The following is a 25,030-nucleotide window of genomic DNA, read 5'->3' on the forward strand; positions in this document are numbered from 1 at the left end:
CATTCTTCTTATCTGCACACAGAACATACTCTAAGACTGTTCACATTGCTCTGTCACAAAGCAAGTCTCAACGAATTCGAAACAACTGAAATACCAAGTATCTTCTCAGACTACTGTGGAATAAAAATAGAAATTAATACCAAGATGATTCTCAAAACCACAAAAAATACATGGAAACTAAACATCCTGCTCCTGAATGACTTTTGGGTAAACAAGGAAATTATGACAGAAAACAAAATCATTTGTTAAAAAGTGAAAACAGAGCAAAACCTCTGGGTTGCGACAAACACAGTGTTAAGAGGAAAGTTTACAGCACTAAACGTCTACACCAACGAGCTAGAGAGACGTCCAGTTAACAACCTCGTCTCGCACCTAAAAGAACTAGAAAAACAAAAACAAACCCCAAAGGCTAGCAGAAGAATAAAAGCTCATAAGCTAGTAGAAGAAAGCAAATAACCAAAATCACAGCAAAACTCAAATGAAATTGAAAGCCAAAAAGCATACAAAGGATCCACAAAATGAAAAGTTGGTTATTTGAAAGGATAAATAAGACTGACGGACCATTAGCTATCTAAGCAAAAAAAAGAAAGAGAAGATTCACAAATAACCATAATCAGACATGACAAAGGTGACATTACAAGCAACCCAAGAGAAATACGAAAGATCCTCAGACTACTATAAACATCTGTATGCACACAAACAAGAAAATCTAGAGGAAATGGATATATTCCCGAAAATTCACAAACTCCCAAAATTCAACTAGGAAAAAATGGAAACCCTGAACAGATCAATAACAAAGTTCCAAAACTGAATCAGTAATAAAAGAAGAATGTATCAACCAAAAAAACACCCTGGACCAAATGGATTCACAGCCAAATTCTACCAGATACACAAAGAATAGTACCAATCCTACTGAAACTATTCTCAAAAAATCTAGGAGGAGGGATTCCTCCCTAACTCATTCTACAAAACCAGAATCATCCTGATACCAATTTCTGGCAAAGCCACAACAAAACAGGAAAACTATAGGCCAATATCCCTTATGAACACAGATGCAAAAATCCTCAACAAAATACTAGCAAACTGAAGCCAACAGCATATGAAAAAGAAAATTCACCTCCAACAGGTGGGCTTTATTCTTGGCATGCAAGGATGGTTCAACATATGCAAATCAATAAATGTGATTCACCATATAAACAGCATTAAAAACAAAAACCATATATGATTACCTCAATAGATTCAGAAAAAGCATTCAGTAAAATCCAACATCCCTTCAAGATAAAAACCCTCACAAACTAGGCATCAAAGGATCATACCTTAAAATAGTAAGAGCCATCTATGATATACCCACAGTCAACATCATACTAAATGGGCAAAAGCTGGAAGCATTCCCCCTTAGAACTAAGAACTGGAGCAAAACAAGGATGTCCACTCTTGCCACTCCTATTTAACATAGTACTAGAAGTCTTAGAGCAATCAGGCAAGGAAAACAAATAAAAAGCATTCAAACAGAAAAAGAAGTCAAATTATTTCCCTTCACTGACAATATGATTCTATACCTAGAAAACTCTAAAGATTCTGCCAAAAGACTCCTAGACCTGATAAACAACTTCAGCAAAGTTTCAGGATACAAAAATCAATGTACAAAAATCAATATTATTTCTATAGACCAATAAGGGAACATTCAGGCCAAAAACCAAATCAAGAACCCAATCCCATTTTCAATAGCAATAAAAACAATAAAATACCTAGAAATACAACTAATCAACGAAGTGAAAGATCTCTACAAAGAGAACTATAAAACACAGCAGAAATAAGTTAGAGAAGACAAAAACAGGAAAAAAAAAAAAATCCATGGTCATGGAATAGAAGAATCAATACTGTTAAAATGTCCATACTGCCCAAAGCAATCTACAGATTCAATGCAATTCCTATCAAAGTATCAACATCATTTTTCATAGAGTTAGAAGAAAACTATTCTAAAATTCATATGAACTAAAAAAGAGCCTGAATAGCCAAAGCAATCCTAAGCAAAAGAAAACAGGCATCACATTACCTAACTTAAAACTATACAAGGCCACAATAATCAAAACACCATGGTAGTGGTATAAAAACAGACACACAGACCAATGGGATGGAATAGAGAACCCAGAAATAAAGCCATACACCTGCAACCAACTGATCTTCAACAAGGTCAACAAAAATAAACAATGGGGAAAGGACCTCCTATTCAATAAACAGTGCTGGGAAAACTGGCTAACCATATACAAAAGAATGAAACTGGACTACCTCTCACCATGTACAAAAACTAACTCAAAATGAATTAAAGACCTAAAACTATAAAAACCCTAGAAGAAAACCTACGAAATACGCTTCTGAACATTGGCTTAGGCAAAGAACTTATAAGTCCTCAAAAGCAAATGCAACAATACCAAAAATTGACAACTGAGACATAATTAAACTAAAGACCTTCTGCACAGCAAAAGAAACTATCAACAGAGTAAACAGACAACCTACTGAATGGGAGAAAACATTCGCAAACTATAAATCTGACAAAGGAATAATATCCAGAATCTGTAAGCAACTTAAGATGAACCGACAAGAAAAAAAAATTTTAAATGGGCAAAGGATATGAACAGCCACTTCTCAAAAGACATACAAGCAGCCAACATACTTTTTTAAATGCTCATGACTAATCATTAGAGAAAAGCAAATAAAAACCAAAATGAGGTATCATCTCACGTCAGTCAAAATGACTATTATTAAAAAGTCAAAAAATTACAGATGTTTGTGAGGTTATGGAGAAAAGGAAATGTTAATACACTGTTGGAAGGAATGCAAATTATTTCAGTCCCTGTAGAAAGCAGTTTAGAGATTTCTTAAAGAACTAAAAATGGAATTACCATTAGACCCCACAATCCCATTACTGGGTATTTACCCAAAAGAAAATGAATCTACCAAAAGGTAATCTGCACTCATACGTTTATCACAGTACTATTCACAATAGCAAAGACATGGAATTAACCTAGGTACCCATCAACGGTGGACTGGATAAAGAAAATGTGGTGGTACATACACTACGCAGCCACAAAAGAGAATGAAATCATGTCCTTTGCAGCAACATGGATGCAGGTGGAGGCCATTATCCTAAGCAAAATTAACACAAAAACAGAAAACGATAATACCACATTCTCACTTAAAAGTAGAAGCTAAACACTGGGTACACACAGACACGAAGATGGGACCAAAAGACACTGGCCACTGCAAAGAGGGAAAGAATGGAGGGGGCCAAGGGTTGAAAAACTACTTATTTAGTACTATGTTCACTATTTGGTTGATGGAGTCAATGGAAGTCCAAATCTCAGCAATGCGCAATATACCCATGTAACAAACCTGCATATTTATCCCCTGAACTTAAAATAATTTGAAAAACAAAAATAGTTGGTCCATACACATCTAAAAATCAGCAGAGCCATAAATACTAAATAACCTAACTAGTGTTCTCACCACCCTTTTATAAGGTGACAGACTACAGCAAAGTCAAGTAAGAAAAGCCAAAATTTTCCTCAGAAAGCAGCTTCGAATACATTCCAATGTAACTAATGTTGACCTGAGTTACCAGAATTTCATACCATACAGTTCAGCAGAAATAATTGTGGTTAGAAATTCTCAGCCAAATGATGTCACCTACCATAGCCAAAGAAAAATCTTAATAGCATTCCTACAAATAGTCTGAAACTGTATCTATAAAACAAAACTTAGAAATGTACCCCCAGATGACAATTGATCTAATGTGCAGAGTTCTATAACAAATACCCCTGAGTTTTAGAACAATTGATACTATTCATATCCACCTAAACATCAGATAAGTCAATGAAAGCAATTCAGAAGGAGGAAAGTGAAACAAGCATCATGTAACGTAATTGCTCTTCAGTTTTCATCTTGTACATCTGAAACATCTAAAACACATCTAAGACCATGAATACAAAATATACATTGCAAAAATGTATGTCACTCAGTTACTAAAAGTATCCTTTAGGGCTGGACCTGCTCAAAAGGCTCACACCTGTAATCCCAGCACTTTGGGAGGCCAAGGCAGTAGGATCACTTGAGGCCAGGAGTTCAAAGTCAGCCTAGGCAATAGTGTAAGACCCCCATCTCTAAATAAATTACTTAAATTAATGAATGAGTAAAGAATAAAATTTTAAAAAGAAAAAAAAAGTGTCCTTTTGATGTGGCCCAAATCCCCATGACTCAAAACAGGCTTCATCTATCTGGTGTCATAGCCTCAAAAAGTTACCTTGCATTTCACAATTCAAACACAGGTGAAATAAGACAACTATACGCAAAATAGACTAATGTTTAAAAGTATAAAAGCTTTAATCATGATGTATATTTTGCTTAGTAAAAGCACATGGGTTTTAATTACTAGTTAACATGATATACTATAATTACGTGAAAGTCTTGTTTTCACTTAGCATACAATTTTCTTATTTCTACAACAAGCTGTTACCAAATTTACCATTTTACTACTTACCTTATTCTGACCAAAAATATATTTAAGTATTTTTGAGAATGTTTGAATGAACTCTTCATTCAAAAGCAATTTCATAGTTCTCTTGCATAACTAGAGTAGCTCTTAAAGCCTACACATACACTATACTTTTAAAAGCTTTCTTTAATTGTAAAAGAAAAATAAATTTGAAGCCATCTGTGGGCGGTGATGTCTGATGTTCTTATATTTCAAAGTTTAACAGTGAAAAATACAGAAATCAAGTTATGTGTCAAATTAATAAAATGAGTTGCAGTTAACCCATTTATTCTTACAAAAACTTTGAATCAGTGCAGCAATTATAAATTTCCAGTCCCATATACAGTTTATACTTTAATCTATGTAAGAGATTTCTTTCTGAATTTCATTTTGATTCTCTATGCATAAAAATTCTAATGCATAAATAAGAGGAGTTTGCCTACATAATATATAAGGCCCTTTTTCACTCTAAGTCTATACCATTTCTTGTATGTTGAAAAGTGAAACCTATAAATAGTTGCTCATGAATCTAGAACTGGACAATTTAAAGTGTTCTTGAAAAATATGAAGTATAGAAATAAACAAATAGTAAAGGCTTTGCCATCATTTGGTACAGCAGAGTGTACTCAGCCAAGCAGCACAGTGGAGTGAGAAGAGCAAATCTTAAGACTTCATCAACCCTTAAGACTTCATAGCCTCCCTCTGCCAGTGTTAGAACAGCCTCCAACCACTATCCAGGAGCCTGTGGGACAACAGCCCCAAACTCTGGGGCTCTCCTTAGACCTTGCACAATCAATCCAAACCCCTTACCAAAGAGGATACAAGGATAGGACTTCCTAAGAAATTCAATTTATCAAGATCTGGACTGACTCCTAAGAACTGTTTACCCAATTCCCAATTATTGTCCACTACAGGACTGCCGGATTCATTCTCTAGACTAATAATGAACCCACTAAGCCTTGTTATCCTTGTTCATCACAGAGAGATAAATACATTCAGTTATCAATTCTCTCCTACACTCTGACCACTGTTCAAAGTCAAAACAAACACTTCTGTATCACCAACAACTTCACTATTTTTGCTTCAAGTAAAAGCTGCTTCTCCTGCAGCTCTCTCAAACAAAGGCTGCTTATTCTTTCATTAATCATGTACCCAACTTCAGGATGCAGGGTCATGATCCCAACCATAACTCCCAGCCCATTTCCTGTAAAAACCCCTGTTGTTCCTGTATAATTCTCGCTCATTAGCATTAGCTGGGGGAGTAGGGGGATTTTAAAATCCCACTACCCAGCTTACGCCACATACAAATTAAATCAAAATAGCTAGGCTGTGACCCATTCATCAGAATTTTCAAAGTTCAGGAAAGCTGAGATAAGGGCATGGTCAGTTTGTGAACATCCCCAGATGACTGCAATATGCAGTTACTTGTGAGAACCACTGATGTATGTACTACTAATAATTTATAAACATTCCTCTCTATCAGGAATGCTGAATAACCTTCAGTTATTTTAACATACATGTGGATAATCCATCAAACATGCTACTTTTAATATCATAAGCATTTCACCTTCACCAACATTCACTACAACTTCACTTTAGACACTACAAGGCCACACACCCTCATTTACATAACCCACTTCTGTACTCACTTTCCTATCTAGATTGGACTCCATGGTTCACCATTTCAACCATTCTCTAGCAAATATCCTCACTTATCACATTATGTTGGAACTGCCTGTCTACTAATGGAGTAAATAGGTCACACAGGCAGGGAGTGCAGGGTTACAAATACTCATTTCCACTTTTGGAGGAGTCTTCTTCTAGTTTGGCTAACCAGGGAGAATACTCACAACAGGGCAGTGGAAGAGGACACTGCAGAATTTAAAGTTAGTGGGGTCTTAGTTTCTACTACAAAGCACAGCGGTTGTTAATTATTCAGCACTGCCACATGTAAACCCAAGCTCCCACTGCCCTCATGTATATACCACATATTATAAGTCTCATGAGGGCATAAACTGTGTATGCTTTGTTCAGTGTTGTTTGTGTGATGCCAAATATAACAACATCTGCCACATACAGTAGGCTCCCAGTAAGTATGTGTTGACTAAGTAAAACAAAAATAGAGTAGAACTTCTGATTAATCATCTAAACCAATGTTTTCTAAATCAAGATTTTTTTTCTCCAGTGAACATCTTCACCAGTTTATTTTCCTTTCTGATCATTAATTGGCATCAGAACATTTAGGTTCAGCTTGACCTTGGTTTCAGTATCCAGTCAATTTACTGGGTAACTACTATCTTCAGAGCAGAAAGGAAGGGAGAAGATTAGAATATGAAGTGTAGCAACAAACAAAAACTACTGGGGAAAAAAAAAGATAAAGAGAAAACTATCAAGGCAGAAAAATATAATGCAAAATGCTACCTTTAAGAGCAATTTTTTAAAATGTAATGAAAAATTATCTCATGTGTGCTTACTCAGGGAAAGGTATGAAAGCAGATACGCAGACTGTTTTTAAAATGAAAACAGTAAACAATATTTTAACTTTTTTACTTAATATACTTTCACACTGGTTTACTTTTCAAGTAGCATGTAATATTATAAACAAAAACTGCATTGCAAATAATATTTTATTTTTAGATAGCACATACCACTTTTCTACAAAGAACATACCATATGGTTAACTCATTTACATTCAGTTAACACTCATTTAAAATATTTAAGTGAAGACATTACTCCTAACATTTATTTCTACCATGCAAAAGTCATAAGGTTGTCCCAAAACTTGTACTCCACCATGTGAAAAAAACATGAAATATCCTGTTTGAGAAAGCAAAACAAGAAAGTTGGTCCAAATTGTGGTAATAATCAGGAAAAATAACTTAGCATACACAGGATCTTTAAAACAGACTTGCATGTAGAAAGTTTTAAAAAGAAAATGAATATATATTTATATACTGTCAAGGTTTAATTATTTAAATGACAAATAAAACTTTTAAAACCCCTCAATGAGAAAAGGTGTAACATTATGAAGGTGGTAGCAATGAGGGCAAACAGACTGCTGCCAAGTGACTCTGTAAAGATGCAGCTGACCAAAAACAGATGATCCTCAAGAATATCATGATTTGAGCTATAATTCCTAGACCTGGAGTGCTACTAAAAGAATGGGTCAGCCCAGTAGGGATCTCCAAAGCTAAAACCCAGAGAGAATGTGCTGGGAGAAAAAATAACAGAAAGCACCCCAATAATCCAGGAGATTATAAAGCAAGGAGAAGAAAACAGATCACATACGCAGGGAGAACAGAGTTGCAAATACTAGTTTCTACTTTTGAGAGTCCTCTTCTTCTAGGAGTTGTGGCTAATCAGGAAGAATACTCACAACAGGGCAGTGGAAGAGGACACTGCAGAATTTAAAGTTACTGGGGTCTTAGTTTCCACTACAAAGTACAGTGGTTGTTAATTATTCAGCACTGCTACAATGTAAACCCAAGCCCCCACTGCCCTCAAATCCTCAATAAAATATTCTATAAATATATACACCATCTAGATATGATAGAATTCACGAAAAATACATTTATTCAAAACTCAATTTGGGGAAAACTATAATGGTTTAACTTCAGCTCTTCTTTTATCTATTTATCTTGTATATATGATATTTGACACTACTAATGAAGCTAACTTTTTAATGCATTATAGAATTTAAATAATTACCTTTTGACACCAAAAGCAACAAAGTAAACATAAGTTGGACTATACCAAAATTAGAAAACTCTGTGCTTAAATGATACCATCAAGAAAATCAAAAGCTGTCCCACAAATGGGAGAAAATATTTGCAAAACATGTACCTGATTAATAGACTTCTACTTGGAATATACAAAGAATTCCTAAAACTGAGTAAGAAACATGAATAACCCAATTTAAAAATGGGCACAAGACTTGAATAGACATTTCTCCAAAGAAGATATACAAATGAAATATGAAGATATACGCATGAAAAGGTGCTCTCCAGAGGCAATAGAGAGATGCAAACAGAAACCACTATGAGATGCTATTTGCACTCACCAGGATGACTGTAATCAAGTGTTCTGGAGGATATGGAGAAAACAAAACCTTCCTACATTCCTGGCAGAAATGTAAAACAGTGCAGGCGCTTTGAAAAACAGTTTGCAGTTTCTCAAAAGGTTAAAGAATTACTGTATAACCCAGTAATTCCATTCCTAGGTATAGACTCAAAAGAAATGAAAACATATTTCCACAAATGTTCACAGCAGCATTATTTGTAGTGACCAAAAAGCAGAAATAACCCATATGTCCAGCAACTGATGAAAGAATAAGCAAAATGTAGTATATCCATACAATGGAATGTCACTTAGCAATAAAAATAAATTTGAAGTCCTATTACATGATACAACGTGGATGAATCTTGAAAACATGCTAAGTGAAATAAGCCAGTCACAAAGGCCCACATATTGTACAATGCCACTCACATAACATGTTCAAAATAGGCAAAACCAGCTGGGTGCAGTAGCTCACTCCTGTAATCCCAGCACTTTGGGAGGCCAAGGCGGGCAGATCACTTGGGTCCAGCAGTTCGAGACCAGCCTGGCCAACATGGTTGAAACCCTCTCTACTAAAGACACAAAAATTAGCTGGACATGGTGGTGTGTGCCTGGAATTCCTGCTACTCAGGAGGCTAAGGCAGGAGAATCGCTTGAACCCAGGAGGCAGAGGTTTCAGTGAGCCAATATCACGCCACTGCACTATAGCCTGAGCGAAAAAGTGAGACTCCATCTCAAAAAAAATATGCAAAACCATAAAGACAGATTAGTGATAGCCTGCTGTGTGAAGGAGAAAGAAGTAGGGAGTAATGGCTTAAGAGGGAGGAGTTTTCAGTTGGGAGTAATGAGCTACTTCAACTTACTTTGATGACAGATGCCCAACTCTGTGAATATAGCAAAAGCCATTGAATTGAATGCTTTAATTAGGTGAATTGTATAGTATGTGAATTGTATCTTAATAAAGCTACTTTTCAAATTACAACTAAACAACCCAGAGAAGTAAAATAAATAAGCAGAATAGGCTAACGGACAGACATACAGATCAAGGGAACAAAACAGATTCAAGATAAAACAAAATAAAAACAATTCTAAAAATAAGTATTTTAAAATACAAGGTACCACCTCTAGTGCAGTGGTTCTCAGCCAAGGGCAATTTTGCCCCCCATGAGACATCTGACAATGTATGGAGAAAGAATGGATTATCACACCTTGTTAAGGAAGGCACTATCACAGACCAGGCCAGGGATGTTGCCAAGCATCCTACAATGCACAGGAGAATCTCTCACAACAATGAAGAGGACAAAGAAGGGGAAAAACAGGAGGAGGAGAAAAAAGAGGAGAAGAGGAAAAGGAGAAAAAGAGAAGAAAGTGGAGGAGGAATAAAGATATTCTATATTAAAGAGACAAATCAATCACATTACTGAATTAGAATCTGGTTCTAACTGGGAAAATTTGAACATACCAAGTATTAGATTATAATCGGGAATTGTTGGTAATTTTACTAGGTGTAACAATAATGTTGTGGTTATACGTATTTTTTAAATTCTTATGCCTGAGAGATGCAGGAAAGCATTTTAAAAAGTGGCATAATATCAGCAATTTACCTTAAAATAGTTGAGCTATAATAACAACAAAAGTAACAGAGAAAGTTAGGGCGTGTCCATAGACGCAAGGTAATAGAAGATAAATACGAAGAAAGTAGAGAGAAAGCAAATATGACAGTTTTAACAAATCTAGGTAATTGTATAATGGGTGCTAGTGACAGTATTTTTTTTTCAGGGTTTCTGTGTGTTTGAAAGTGTGCTATATAAAAAATTAATTTAAATTAGGAATACTTTTCCCCTACAAAACACATCACAAAAAGACTAACAATATATAGAAAACTGCTTGGAAATTCTGGCTTAAAAAAGGTAAATTGTTGTATTACCTAGGTCTGGGAAAGCTCATTTTTAGAAAGGCAAAATTATAGAAAAAGATTAACATATTTGAAAACATAAAATTTTGTCTTAATAACAAAACAAAATCACAAAGCATACATATACTTGTAAAAATACATGCACCATATGCAACAAAATATTATAATCCATGAGTAAACAGATGTTTATAAATCATTAAGAAATAGACTGCTATTCCACAGCCAGCACAGTGGCTCACACCTGTAAATCCATCACTTTGGGAGGCTGAGGTGGATGGATTGCTTTGAGCTCAGGAGTTCGAGATCAGCCTGAGCAACATGGTGAAATCCCATTTCTACAAAAATATAAAAATCAGCTGGGCATGGTGGCACGTGCCTGTAGTCCCAGCTACTTGGGGGGCTGAGGCAGGAGGATCGTTTGAGCCTAGGAGGTCAAGGCTGCAGTGAGCCATGTTCGTGCTACTGTACTCTAGACTGGACGACAAAGTGAAACCCCGTCTCACAAAAAGAAAAAGGAATAGACTACTACTCCAAAGAAAAACAGGATATGAACAGCAATTCAAAACAGGAAATATAAAAGGCTAATAAGCATATGAAAAGATTATCTACCCTACCGGCAATCAAAGAAATCCAAAATTTTAAAGCAAGAATGTAACTTTTCATCTATGTAATAAGCAAAGATAAAAAGTTATATCAAATTTGTTTGTTTTAAAAGGCTAAACATAAGATTTAAAAATATAAACTATGCTCTTGGCATTTATTTTGACATATCTATATACATATATATATACACACACATATATATCTGTGTATATGTATATTAGAAACAGTGTCTCACTCTGTTGCCCAGGCTAGAGTGCAGTGATGTGATCATAGCTCACTGCAGCATCCAACTCCTGGACTCCAGCAATCCTCCCACCTCAACCTCCTGAGTAGCTGGGACTACAGGCACACACCACCATGCCTGGCTAATTTTTTAATTTTTTGCAGATACAAGGTCTCCCTACACTGCCCAGGCTGGTCTAGAACTCATGGGCTCAAGCTATCCTCTCATCTCAGCCTCCTGAAGTACTGGGATTACAGGCATGAACCACAGCACCCAGCCAGAAATTAAAATATTCTTGACTGTCCAGGTTTCTCAATAATTTTCCTATTCCATAAATACTCTGTTCTCTTTAGACTGCCTGTCCTTATGACACTAAACTAAAATAAAATGTATTATTTTGACATAATAAAACACTACACTTGGCATTTCTAACCCAACCTTCTGTCTACCTCCTAAGCACTCTGTTTGGGCCACATTATAGTACTTAAAATCCTCAAGCATCAAGACCATTTCTGTCATTACCTCATACTAAAAATAAGCTCAGTTACATGGGATATTCACCTTCAATTCCTTTAACTGAATTAGAACAAATTTAGTTTATACATCAGAAGATTTCCACTCACAAAGTGTTCCTCCACTAAATAAAGTACACAAAACTTTTATCACAGCAGTTCCCTGGTACAAAGGCAAGATAAAACAGGCCATATTCACAAATGTCCCCCAATCCTTCTATCGTTCATACAGGACAATAACAATACAAGAATGAAAGTCCTAGTATTTACAAGTCTTGAGTTCTGCTTTTCTCCATAATACAGACTCCAAGGGGAAATCAAAGCAACACAAGCCTATCACAGCAGAGAAAGCTAGATCCTCAGTGCATGGTATTAACACTTCATTTCTTTCTTACAAAAAGGAGCACCCTCTAAAACAACAATAGGAGCTATCATTTATTAAGTGCTTACTTGGCCAGGCACAGTAGCACATGGATGTAGCCCCAGCTACTCAGCTACTTAGACTGAAGCAGGAGGGTTACCTGAGCCCAGGAGCTTGATGCCAGCCTGGGCAACACAGCAAGACCCCATCTCTAAAAAAAAAATAATATATTAAGAGCTTACTGCTGGCTAGGATTTGCTAGCCACTTTAACTATATCTAGTTCTCACAATTCTATGACATAAGTTATATTAACTATTCTACAGATTTAAGAACTAACAGCTAAGTGACAAAACTGGAGCATGAACTGAGCTTTGGCTTAAAACCCAAGTGTGTTCTTGAATCATTCCACTGACTCTCAAGGTTTTTTAAAAGGGAGGATGGGCAAAATTCTGCACATAATATCTAAATAATCAAACAAAACTGACTTATTTAGATTCAAAAAATTCAATTTTTCTGAAATTCTGACAGAACTAACCTGTCACTAACATCTTAAAGTCTTTGATGCTTTTTAGGAATCCGATATAGATTTTGTAGGTGTTAAGATAACTTTCAGGGTATGTTCTAGAGTTAGTAACAACTCAAGATCAGAACAATGACTCTGACCCTGAAAATACTGAAAGATTCTTTTAACTGACAATAAAAAGTAAGATTTATAGTGTTCATTTAACTCAGAGATGATGTCTTTTCAATCAAGATAAATTCAGGTAAGAGGTATACAAGGAAACTGTACTGGGCTCTACTGTTCATGAAAAAAAGTATATAAACCATTCTATTTGTTCCCCTTTTAAATTAACAATAAAAAGTATTTTTTAAACCCATAAATAAAGTGTAACACAAATAGAAGTTACATTTTCTATTTTGGCTTTTTTAATCTATTTGAGAAGGAGTAGAAAGATTAAAGGTCAGGGAATAAACCCTGAGAGAGCATGCTGAAAGGCCTGTAGACACAGAGAAGAATAATGAAGACAGAAAGGAGAAAAAACAAATCAACAAATACACAAAAGATCAGTGACAAGAAAGAAAAGATGGAAAGCATAGAGTATAACTATATAAAGGAACAGAGACAGATATAGATTCACCCACAAAGGACCTTAATGGCATAATCTCCAACTAAGTAAAATGTTACTGTAACAGGCGGAACACCCCACTCCTTAAGTATAATAGTTTAATCTATTATTATATGAACAAGATAAGCAGCTGCTGCATAAAGGGTCTGAAATTATGTATACGCTTAGTATCTACAATTTAAATTTACATCAGTACAAATTTTATCTGTAATACCTTAGCCCTAAGTCTCTTTATCTACTGCACAGTACTATTAACACCACTCAAGTCAACTACATATTTTTTAAAAAAAGATTTTTAACATTCCTCACCTTTCTGCTCTAAGACAATTCAATAGAAGAGATTATATAAATTGAGAGCCACTTTACATAAAACTTCATCAAACTGACAAGAACCATAGTACTTCTCATGTCAGAAAACTACAATAATAGCATTTCAAAAGCATAATATGCAAGTGTACTACAATCTTTCCTTTTCATTTCATCTATAGTAAAAGTTTTAGTTTCCAGAAGAAACATATTGGTTAGCCAAAAATTCTGGTTATGATCAACTCGTATTACACAGGTGTCATCCCTTTTGACTTCCTTCTGAAATTCAGTCTAAATCTCGCTCTTAGTATTCACTTTGGAAACGCAGTATGTAAATTGAAAAGTTAGTAAAAACTGAGATAGAAAGGAAAGAATTAGATCATCTGGGTCACAGAGGATAACTCTGACATTTTAAGACTACCTCAATCAAAGAACACTAAAACAGCTTCAAACATTAAATTCTAAGTTTTGAAAATAAACCACTTGCTATTTATATCAGAGGAAATAAGAATAATGCCTCAGATTTATTGTTACTGTAGGAAACATTGCACAGTACATGTGTTACTTCACTTAATAGTTGCAACAAACCTATGAGGTCAGTACCAGTAATTTATAAGTCACACATACGAGAAGAAAGCTGAGGCTCAGAAACGCTAGTAAACTTTCCAAGGTCAAAATGCTCGGAATCAAGAAAACTTAGATTCAAATCCAAATAATCTGACAATAGCCATCACTCTTAACCAAAAGGATAAATTTTTATTCAGAAATTAGGAATACTTGGTTTGGGATTAGAGGAGATATAGACACATATATAAAAAGATGATTAACACTGAATCCTAGTATAAAGATAATCTAACTTTCATCATCACACAAATTTTGTGTTAGTGGCTATTATATGACTGAATATTCTGAGCTACTGACATTAATTTCAGGAGTTTTAGATTCATAAAATACATTTTTAATAAACCATAAAACACTCTCAAGTCTATTTGGGTTTTCTAAAACCTTTATGTAACCAATACTCACTATTTGTAAAGTATATTATTTCAGTTTCTTTTCCTGTATCTTTGTGGTGTTCTGCTCTTCAACCCCTGGGCCACAGAGCACTACAGGTCCATGGCCCATTAGAAATAAGGCCGCACAGAAGGTGGTGAGTGGCGGGGGTTAGTGGTGGGGAGTGGGCTTTTCTGCCTTAGCTCAGCCTCCTGTCAGATCAGCTGAGACATTAGATTCTCACAGGAGCACAACCCCAATTGTGAATTGCACATGCAAGAATGTAGGTTGCACACTGCTTATGAGAATCTCATGCCTGATGATCTGAGGTGGAACAGTTTCATCCTGAAACCATTCCCCACAACAGCCATCCGTGGAAAAATTGTCTTCCACAAAACTGGTCCCTGGTGCCAAAAAGGTTGGAGATTATCATTGCAGCCCATTCATTTTACTCTCCTGACTCCCACCAGGATTAAGACTATTGCAATACTTTTAAGTGTTGAGCAGTTAGGTACTGTACAAGAAAAAGATCAGATGTTAGTAATTAACACCAGATGTAAAATAGCTGATTATATTGAGAGTTGCATCTGATTAAACACCAATTGTGTTTCTAAGCTGAGAAAAATTCTGAGAAAAGAAGCTATCTCAAACTCGGGAAGAGAATAAATTGCAAAATGCAACATTACACCTTGGAGAAACACTGGATAACACAATACTGCATCTTAAAGTCAGACCATTATTTCCTAATATTTTCATAATAACAGAAATAAGGTGAAATTTTATTTCACATTTAACTCTTCTACTAAAATTGTACAACTTCAGTTTTACAATTTCCAAACTTCACATGACAATGAATCCAAAGGCCATTATCCATAACTCTAGCCCAAAAATAAAAGAACTCACAAAACAAAGAATCACAACTCTTTCCTATGCTAAGCCAGTCAGGCTAAAAATAGCCCCCAAGTTTCAGGTACAAAACCAATTCAGGTTTAAATGGAATAAGAACCATGGATTCTCCAACAATGCATGGCTAAGGTCAAGAGCAAAGCTGGATTCACCTTAGGGTCTTCACAGATGCATCAGAATAAAAAGACCCTTACAAAATCAGAGAAAACAGTGCAGTAAGTCAACAATGGTGAAGTATTCCTGTTGATATACATGATCCTCTCATAAGTATATTTATAGATCATTATGCTACTTTAACAGTGGAACAGAGCAGAATCATCTTAATGAACTTTTCTGGTATACACTATTTCTGAATATACAATGGAATTATAGATGGGCAAACGACATAACAGTACTCTGTCTCCAACACTGAACAGAGAGGCATTTTAGTCAAGAGTCTGTGGTAGCAGCTGCCCTCCTTAAAAATGGACCCCGAAAATTTCCAACTTTGAAACCATAGCCAAATTTTTACTGACACTTACAAAACTTTCAAGATAGCATTAAAGGTCATACAAACTGAAACACTCTAACAAAGTGCCATGGAAATCGGCATTATTTTACTATTATAAACAAAGCTTTCTTTAAATGCATCTAGTGTAGGAATTAAATTCTAAGTAATATTAATGAAATCATAATATCAAGTAGTAAGAGATACAAAATAAAATCCAACTCCTTGCATTTATAACTGGTTATATCAAAATAACCTAATCAGATCTTTCCCTCTAGGAAAAATTAAGACAGAATTACATTCCTAACTAAAAGCCTCACATTCAACTTCTTTTTCATCCCATTGCTCTTAAACACAATATTCAACCACAATGTACTTACTATAAAAAAGTCTAATTAACATAGATAGTAACCAATCCTTTAAGAGTAATTAATGTGATAGTTTAAATTTATCATTGACAATTTCATCTCAGTAATTTTTCACTTTAATCTTAATTTTTCTTGAGGAAATACTCAACATTTATTCATTCAACAGATATTTAGTGAGGTCTACTAAGTATCAAGCTGTATTCTAGGCTCTGGGAGTACAACTACGAGGCCCATCCTCAGGAGTTTACTCTATTAAAACATGTAACGAGCAAATAAATATATACATAACACATGGAGGTGGGAACCGCAGGATCAAGTATTACTTTCACCAGGTTGACTATTCAGTTGCAAGAAATCCATTTCAGAGCTGCTGTCTCATCCAAACTAGTAGATTTACCAGGAGTTGTAAAGCTAACCCAAGTCATAGTTATCTTTTAATTATATTTTCCAATCTTTTCCCCTCTTAACTTTTCACCCTTCAGTGGTATCATTTTATTCTGACACAAGACCTCAAGGCTCCCACTTTGATGGCCAAAGTGGTACAACACTAAATTTAGCGCTGATAGTGATTTCTGAGGACAGGTTTCCCAACTGACTCACCATTTCAACACCAGAACTTATTAGCACGTGCCTAGTACAAAGTAGGCATATTATTGTCTGGTGAAGAAATTAATCAATAAAAATCAATCTCCAGCACAAGTTATAACCAAAGGCTTATAAACATTACCCTTAATAACAGCTTTTCCTTTTAAGGATTTACCAAGCCTGATTAAAAATAAAAGATTTCTCTTCCCACAAATGTTTGGTAATATGTACAGACAAATGACTGGTAACCCTCAAATAAATCACCTTTTTCAAAACATTTAGAACTCTGCTTTAAGGAGGCAGGGCACAGTGGCTCATGTCTGTAATCCCAGCACTATGGAAGGCCAAGGGGGGTGGAACACAAGGTCAGGAGATGGAGACCATCCTGGCTAACCTGAAGAAATCCCGTCTCTACCAAAAATACAAAAAATTAGCCAGGCGTACTGGCACGTGCCTGTAGTCTCAGCTGGTCAGGAGGCTGAGGCAAGAAAATTGCTTGAACCTGTGAGGCAGAGGTTGCAGTAAGCTGAGCTTGTGCCACTGCACTCCAGTCTGGGTGACAGAGCAAGACTCTGTCTCGAAAAAAAAAAAAAAAGAACTTGCTTTAAGGCATTCATTGAAATCAGTTTACCAACCTTACTAATTTAATTTGTAAGATATGCTCTCAGTCCACTGTTTTCTTTCACTTATTTTAGTCTATTCCCTGTCTCCCCTATAACTGCACCACTAGCCAGGGGACTCCCCTGCTAATTTCCCGTCAGGATCCACCCACCTATCCACCAAGAAAATAGTGAGTAATAAATAAAACTAAATGAAGCCTAGGATTTAAATTCTTTAGTACAAGGAATATACAGGGGAAGAAAAAAAAACAAACCCGATGTATTAACTACTAATATTTGTATAATAACTGACAATTTGCAAAGCTATACCCTCCATCATCTTATATGATCTTCATAACAGTGTGAGAACAGCGAGAAAGGTGCTATTACCCCAGTTTTACACAGAAAACTAAAGCTTAGAAAGTTCAAACTACTTCCCTAACATCCCATCAAAAATAAGTGGTTAAGTTGAGACTCATCCCTTACAGTGCTTAACATATAGGTTTGTGTGTTGCCATATGTATAATTTGTTGAGAGACATAGTATTTATCACTGTAACTCCAGCCTATTTATTCATTTAATTCCAAATACTTTCAAAATGTTAAACAGTTTAAGAGCTATCTGCTTGCTTCAACGTTTCCTCTCCTTACACATATTTAAGGCACTGTATCATCAAAATTAAACCTAACTCTGAAATAGAAAGTCAATTCCAGATTCAATTGAGGAGGCACTTCATGGTCTATTTAACCACAAAACTTCAAAGCACAGTTTAAAAAGCCATAATCTGAGAACCTCACTCAGGGGAAGCTGTAAAGTCATCGTGGTGGAATATTTTAGATGTCAACTTGACTATATTAAGGAATACCTACAAACCTGGTAAAGCGTTCCTTTGGGCGTGTCTGTGAGGATGTTTCCAGAGGAGACTGAGATTAGCATGTGAGTCTGAGTGGACTACCTGGAGGTCTGCCTTCCACGTGGGCAGGCACCACCCAATCTTCTGGGGGCCCAGAGATAACAAAAACGGAAAGATGTATATCTACCGGAACTGGAATACACTTTCCCACTTCAGAACTGGGGAGAAACTGTAAACCATACATGTGATAAGGGGTTAACAGACTAAATATAAAAGGAACTGAATTCAATTTCAAGAAAATAACCCATTTTTAAAATGGGCAAAGGGCTTCAACAGACATGTCTCAAAAGAAGACATACACCTGGCCAACAAATACATGAAAAACTGCTCAGCATCACTAACCATTAGGAAAATGCAAATTAAAACCACAATGAGATTATCACCTCACACCTGTTAGAATGGCTATAATCAAAAAGATGAGAGGTAAGTGATGCCATGGATGTGAAGAAAAGGGGATTCTCGTACACTGTAGGTAGAAATGTAAATTAGTACAAGCATTATGAACAATAGTACGTAGGTTCCTCAAAAACCTAAAAATAGAACTACCATACAATCTCACTCCTGGGTATATTTCCAAAAAATGGAACTCAGTATGTTGAAAGGATATCTGCACTCCCAGGTCCACTGAAGCATTAGTCACAAAATCCAAGATATAGAATCAACCTAAGCATCCATCAATGGATAAACAGATGAAGAGAAGGTGGTAGATACAATGGAATACTAATTGAGCTTAAAAGAGCAGGAAATTCTGTCACTTGCTACAACATGAATGAACATGGAGGACATCATGCTAAGTGAAAAAAGCCAAGCATGGGAAGACAAACACCACATGATCTCACTTGTACGTGGAATCTTAAAAAGTCAAACTCACAGAAGTAGACAGCAGAATGACAGATACCAGAGCCTGGAGAAGAGAGAGCAATGGGGATATACTGTTCAAAGAGTACCAAGTTTCAGATAGATAGAAGGAAGAAATTTTTAGATTAAACAACTGTCCATAATCACATATTATATATTTTAAATAACTAAATTTCAATTGTCTCGCCACAGAAAATAATCAAGGTGATATGTTATTCAGCTGTACTTAATAATTCCACACTGTGCACACATTTCAAAATATCACCCTGTACCCCATAAATGTATAAAAATATGACTGTCAATTAAAATAATATTAAAAAAGAAAAAATTCTTTAAGAATGTTTATCAATATTCTTCTTGGTTTGTCAAAAGATGCCAAGTAAGGCTGTGTGCAGAGGGGCAAGCCAAACTCATTTTAGATACTGATGTCTTGCCACTCCCATTATAAAATCCCTTTCCTACCTCTTAATACCCTCTGAATGCCAGTGGACCTATGGTCTTCTTGATTTGGTTAGTAGCTCTTGCAATGTCATTAATAATTAAAGAAATAGCTTATATAGCTTAAGGATTAATCTACCCCAAGAGCATTTCCATTACAAATATATTAATCAACAAAACCAAGTCACAATATTTTACTAAGCACTTATGGGCAAGACAGCTGTGTGTGAGTGTGGATGTATGTGCATGTGTGTGTTCAAAAGGACCCCTAGATGTTCAGGGAGCCTTTCTTGATACATAACTCATCACTCAGGATTTCCCTAAGCGAAATACAAGAAAGTATATTCATCTCCATGGTTAAATGACTTTGCAATATGTATTTGCAATGTAAATTCTATCATCTTCTTTGAAAATAAATCACCTATCAAGTTATGGGAAGTCCTCCAGAGAAGAAACCTATTAACTTTCTTTAGGCAAATATCCTCCAAATTTATTTCAACTACAAAACCTTTTACTTCTTTAACAACTACTAACCTAGAACCTATCAAAGTGTTGCAGTTTATGCCTTTTCCCATTTATATCAGATCTGTTAACTCTGAGAATCAGTGTTAATATTGAAAATTCAACAAATCTGGATGGAAGTAACAACACAAATAGAAACTATTATTATTTAATAGTCACTTAATGATCCACATTTACAAACAACTCAACTAACAACTGTAAATAACTACATTTTTTATTTTTTAAAACACAGGACAAGTGACAACAGGTTGATAACTGGTTTTTATGCAAAAACAACCTCCAAAGTATGCCACAACACTGGAAAGTATTCAGCACATTTTCCCACATTTCTTACTTTTAGTTTTCTGTAATAATAAATGCTCAGAATTATAATCCTAATTGCTCCTGAATTATCAAGAAAAGTTTCAAAGTGTGTTTAATGAAAATTCACTGCTAAATATTTCATTATCTTCTAATGTTGTGAAAACTCAAATTAATTAAAACAAATTATCAGGTAATAAACATCCCATGCCCTAATTTTGATATACGAAGTTTATTGTTGGGAAAAAAAAAAAAAATAAGAAAAGAAGGGATAGAGGGAGAGTGGACTGAGTATTAAATAAATTTCATGTACACTGTAACAAATTTTTTGCCAAGTATAGCAGGAGTCACATTAGGAGTAGGAAGTCCTAACAGGAGCAAGGACAACAGAAGGAGAAAAAAATCTAACATTAAAAAATAAAATAAAATCTAGCTAGACATTACATACAGCTCATCCCTGTATGTAAAATGCAAAAAAAAATACACAAATATGACTTGCAAGTTTTCTACATAATTCCATTGTATTTAGGATAAAATAATACAAACTGAAGCCAAAAAGTTAACATTAAGAACTATATGGGGGCTATACTTTCAATTTACATTAATCTATCATATTTCATAGGTTCAAAGTTCAATGTACATATTAGTTTGCTCAACTGAGTGATTTTCCATTTTAGCTTAACTTAAAATAGTCCTTAGTTGATCACTCGTGTGGCTTCTCATTTCTGAAAAGGTTTCAATTAGAGATATATTTTTGGCCTGGCGCGGTGGCTCACGCCTGTAACCCACTTGCTTGGAAGGCTGAGGCACGAGAATAGCTTGAACCTGGGAGATGCAGGTCGCAGTGAGCAAGATCGCGCCATGGCACTCCAGCCTGGGCGACACAGCAAGAAAAAAAACAAAGATATATTTCAACAAAACGCAAAACTGAAAAGTTTCATAAGAACATTTATCATTACTATTCTCATTATGTATCTGTACTTAGTATCCTCACTTTGGTTTTAAAAAAAACTAAAAATAGTATGCTGATTTTATCAGCTACAAAGAAAATTAATGATGCATTCCATGCTGAGTCACAAAAAGCACACAATGTGGAATAAGAGGACCTAAATGTGATTTCTGTCTCCTCCACTCTTTATACAACTTTAAGCAAGCTCCTTTAACTTTCTCAACCTGTTTTAACATTGGTTAATGGGGCTATCACCTACCTCAGTGTTGAGATGTAAAGAATCCAATCACATAGTACAATTCACCACTTTCTGAGCACAGTAAATGCTTGCTGAGCATGACTAATATAAAGACAGGAAAATCTTTCATAGCACAGCTCATCACTACACATTTTGAGACCTAACATGAATTAAATCACATCTCCTAAAATCTGCTGATCTAAATCAGCAATGTCTACCAGAAGCAATAAAAAGGAAGTCTCACACTAATTTTTTAGTAACCAATTTTGAGTGAAATTTTATATCTAAAATATCTCAAAATAGGACTAGTTTACGAGGCTTAGAAGCCTTGTTTAAAAAATGAAAAGGAAAAAAAGCTAAGGTAAAGCAGAAAGTTTTTTTTCAAGTAACCATTTTCAGTTTACTCACAATATTCAGACAAGGAAGTACAATAGCATGTTTTCAAATCTGTCCAGAGAGCTGAAAACTACTTGAGAGGCAATCGAGCAAAATGGTCAGAGCTCTCTACTGAGAGTTAGGAGATGAGATTCCAGTTTCAGCTGTCACTAATATTTATTAATTGACCTTGGACAAGAGTCTCTGAGCTTCAGTTTCCTAATCTATAAACGACTACTGAAAACTATAGAGAAGACTTTAGTACAATTTAATCTGGGCCTTACTTTGGCGAGGCAATCCAGAAAAGTTAATAGAATGGGCTAGGTAGCAACTGCCAAGGTTGGAATCCTGGTTCTGCCACTTAAAAGCTGCGCAGTTTTCCCACAAAAAGCACTAAAGTACAGTTTACTTAATACTATCATTGATTTACTGTTTAAAATATTTCCCTAAAACACAAAATTGCATTAAAATACAGAAGCTGAGAAAGTTCCATCTTTCCAAATCATTTTACTGGCAGACACAGAAGTAGTTCATTTGAAAATATTAAAACTCTAAAACATGTTAACATAAGCCAAGTTTAATCAAAAGATTATATCATATAATATTACACATTAGAGACAACACTAAACACTTATTATAAGGCTGTTTCCATCAAAATATCACACTTAAGGTAAAAATGAAACTTCTGCTACTTACAGGTTTTTTTCTAATCTATTACTGCTAATCACAACACAGACTTACGATATAACCATAATCTCCAAGAATGAAATTAACTCCAAGAACGAAAAATCTGTAGAATTTAGAAATATAAAGTGAACTTCAAACTAAAAATACGTCCTGTAGAAGTTACAATCAACTAATAAGTATCATATGCCAGGCTCTATGCTTAGATTAAGTACAAACAGCAAAGTATAAAATTCCTCAAAGTTAGTCAAGTTCCAAGGACTTGAAATTTCAGGCAAGTACGTGCTTTATCATCACTTTTCACAAAATAAAAGCCACTCACCTACAAATGTTTGTATTTCCTTTTTGGACCATGTAGGAATACTTCCCATTGCCCACTAAAATTGTTTCCTATTCTCAGTTCAGCCCATAAAAATGCCCAATCCAGTCAGTTCCTCACGTCAGGATCCTCACAGTACTTAAAGTGAACAGCTTCGAAAAAGGCATTTCATCAAATCACAAGGTTCAGTATCTTATGTTCAGTGACACCTACACCTGCAGATGCTACAACACATAACTGGGCTAACCTGGGTCAAGTACCTAGTTGCACCAATTTATTTCTTCCCCTTAAAGTGTTGGTAGTAAAGGCAAACTCTACTTCTTCAAAAAGTCGGCTTTTTGCAATGCCCATTAGGCACAGAAAAGGGAAACTGATTGGTTCGTCATAGTTGCCCTACTTCCATTTCAGGTCCAAGTAAAAAAACTATTCCATAGAGAGTAAAAGGGGCCACACGCAAATAAAGGAAGCAGATGCTAAACTGAACTTTGTGATGACCACGATTTAAGCGAAAGGTGATGGGTGTGGGGGAGGGGATGACACAACTGAGCCATACAAGCGCAGCTTGAGATAAAAAGTCCACTTCATGAAGCAGTCAAAGTAGGCGGTGGGAAACAAACCGGGTCGGGCCGAGCAACAACCCCAGGTTGCTGACCGAGCTCGGAGGCGGAGGGCCCTGGAGCTCAGGGACCGGAGAAAGGAGACCTCGGGCAAATCACAGGATAACAAGAACCAGCAATAACGTGGAAAGGCCAACGCTGCCACAAAGTAGCGCGTAAGGGGACACGAAGAAGGGAGCGATGAGTTAGAAGGGAGTGACAGCAGGAGGGAGACCAGTGCCAGGGGCGAGTGGCAAGTGGCAACTGCGAAAGGCGAGGCACGGGCAGCCGGAGGTGGTGGGACTCTGTTGAGTCAGCACAGCTCCTACTCTGGGGGCACTTGTAGGATCCCCGCCGCTCCTGGGCCCTGGAGCCCGCGGCGAAGGGTCAGGCCCACCTTCCGGAGAGATGATGTTCTCTGACGGGCTGGCGCCGGCCCCTTCCCCATTTCACAGGTAAACACTGGCCACCGTCGCCGCTTACCTCAGTTAGCATTATTACACCCCGGGGAAGTGAGGTCCTCCCTAGCCTCGCCTCATGGCAACAGCCGTAGCAGCAGCGAAAACTGCTCGGGCCGCCGCCAACGGCGGCAACTGCTCGTTCAGTCCTCTCCCGGGCGGCGGCTTTACTCGGCTTCGCTGGCTTCCCCCGGGCCCGGTCGCTTGCGACGGACGCGCCGCCATCTTGGAAGAGCGACGTCCGCGTCTCGCTGCAACGTGCGCTCCCATTGGCAGGCGGAGGGGCTGCCGGCGTCTCGTGACTGTCTCCATAGCGCCGGCGCGCGGAAAAGCGGAGGCGGGCGCTCGGCAGTCGACTTGGAGTTGGTAGTTGGCTTGGTGGTGGCTTGGAGGACCCCGGGGCAGGGTGCCTGGGCCAACTTGGGACCACTGGGAGTGCAGAGGGGCCCCAGCGCCCTAACCTCCTGGGAAGAGACGTGCGCGCCCTTGGGGCCGGCGCATCCTCCGCCGCCCACTAGGGTTGGCTGGCCCTGGGGAGGGGAGAGAATGCGAGAGGCCGACACTTCGACTGATGGCCCTGCTGCTGGTCTCGGGGACAAGGCGGCAGATTTCCTGTAGAAAAACTTCCCTCTCGCGTTTCACTAGCCCCGCGGCGACCGAAGAGTTGGGGTTCGGCTTTCTTCTGGGATTTAAGTGTTACTTGAAACAGCTCCCTACGCGACCCTTTTCTCCTAAACTTTGACAGAAACTTTCCTTTGTCCCTACCAATCCTCAGTGAGTTCTTTACAGGGATCCGAGACAGGTTGT

General features: G+C 36.8%; 1 protein-coding gene across 9 annotated transcripts in view; it reads right to left on the reverse strand.

The window, feature by feature from the left end:
• SNX13 (sorting nexin 13) overlaps window positions 1-24,489 on the reverse strand; it is a 149,353-nt gene extending 124,864 nt beyond the window's left edge. For 4 of the 9 annotated variants that reach the window (XR_004433321.1, XM_033194935.1, XM_033194939.1 and 1 more), the window contains exon 1: window positions 24,249-24,477. Coding sequence is in view for 5 of the 9 variants with exons in the window: in XM_033194935.1 (XP_033050826.1) it covers window positions 24,249-24,260 (12 nt within the window). In the remaining 4 variants the exon portion in view is untranslated. Of the gene's footprint in view, window positions 1-24,248 lie in introns of all 9 variants that reach the window. The other 5 variants (XM_033194934.1, XM_033194938.1, XM_033194936.1 and 2 more) reach the window with 4 other exon arrangements.
• Window positions 24,490-25,030: the final 541 nt, after the last annotated feature.

The sequence above is a fragment of the Trachypithecus francoisi genome, unplaced genomic scaffold (genome assembly GCF_009764315.1).
Source record: "Trachypithecus francoisi isolate TF-2019V2 unplaced genomic scaffold, Tfra_2.0 Lachesis_group4, whole genome shotgun sequence".
Taxonomy (NCBI): Eukaryota; Metazoa; Chordata; class Mammalia; order Primates; family Cercopithecidae; genus Trachypithecus; species Trachypithecus francoisi.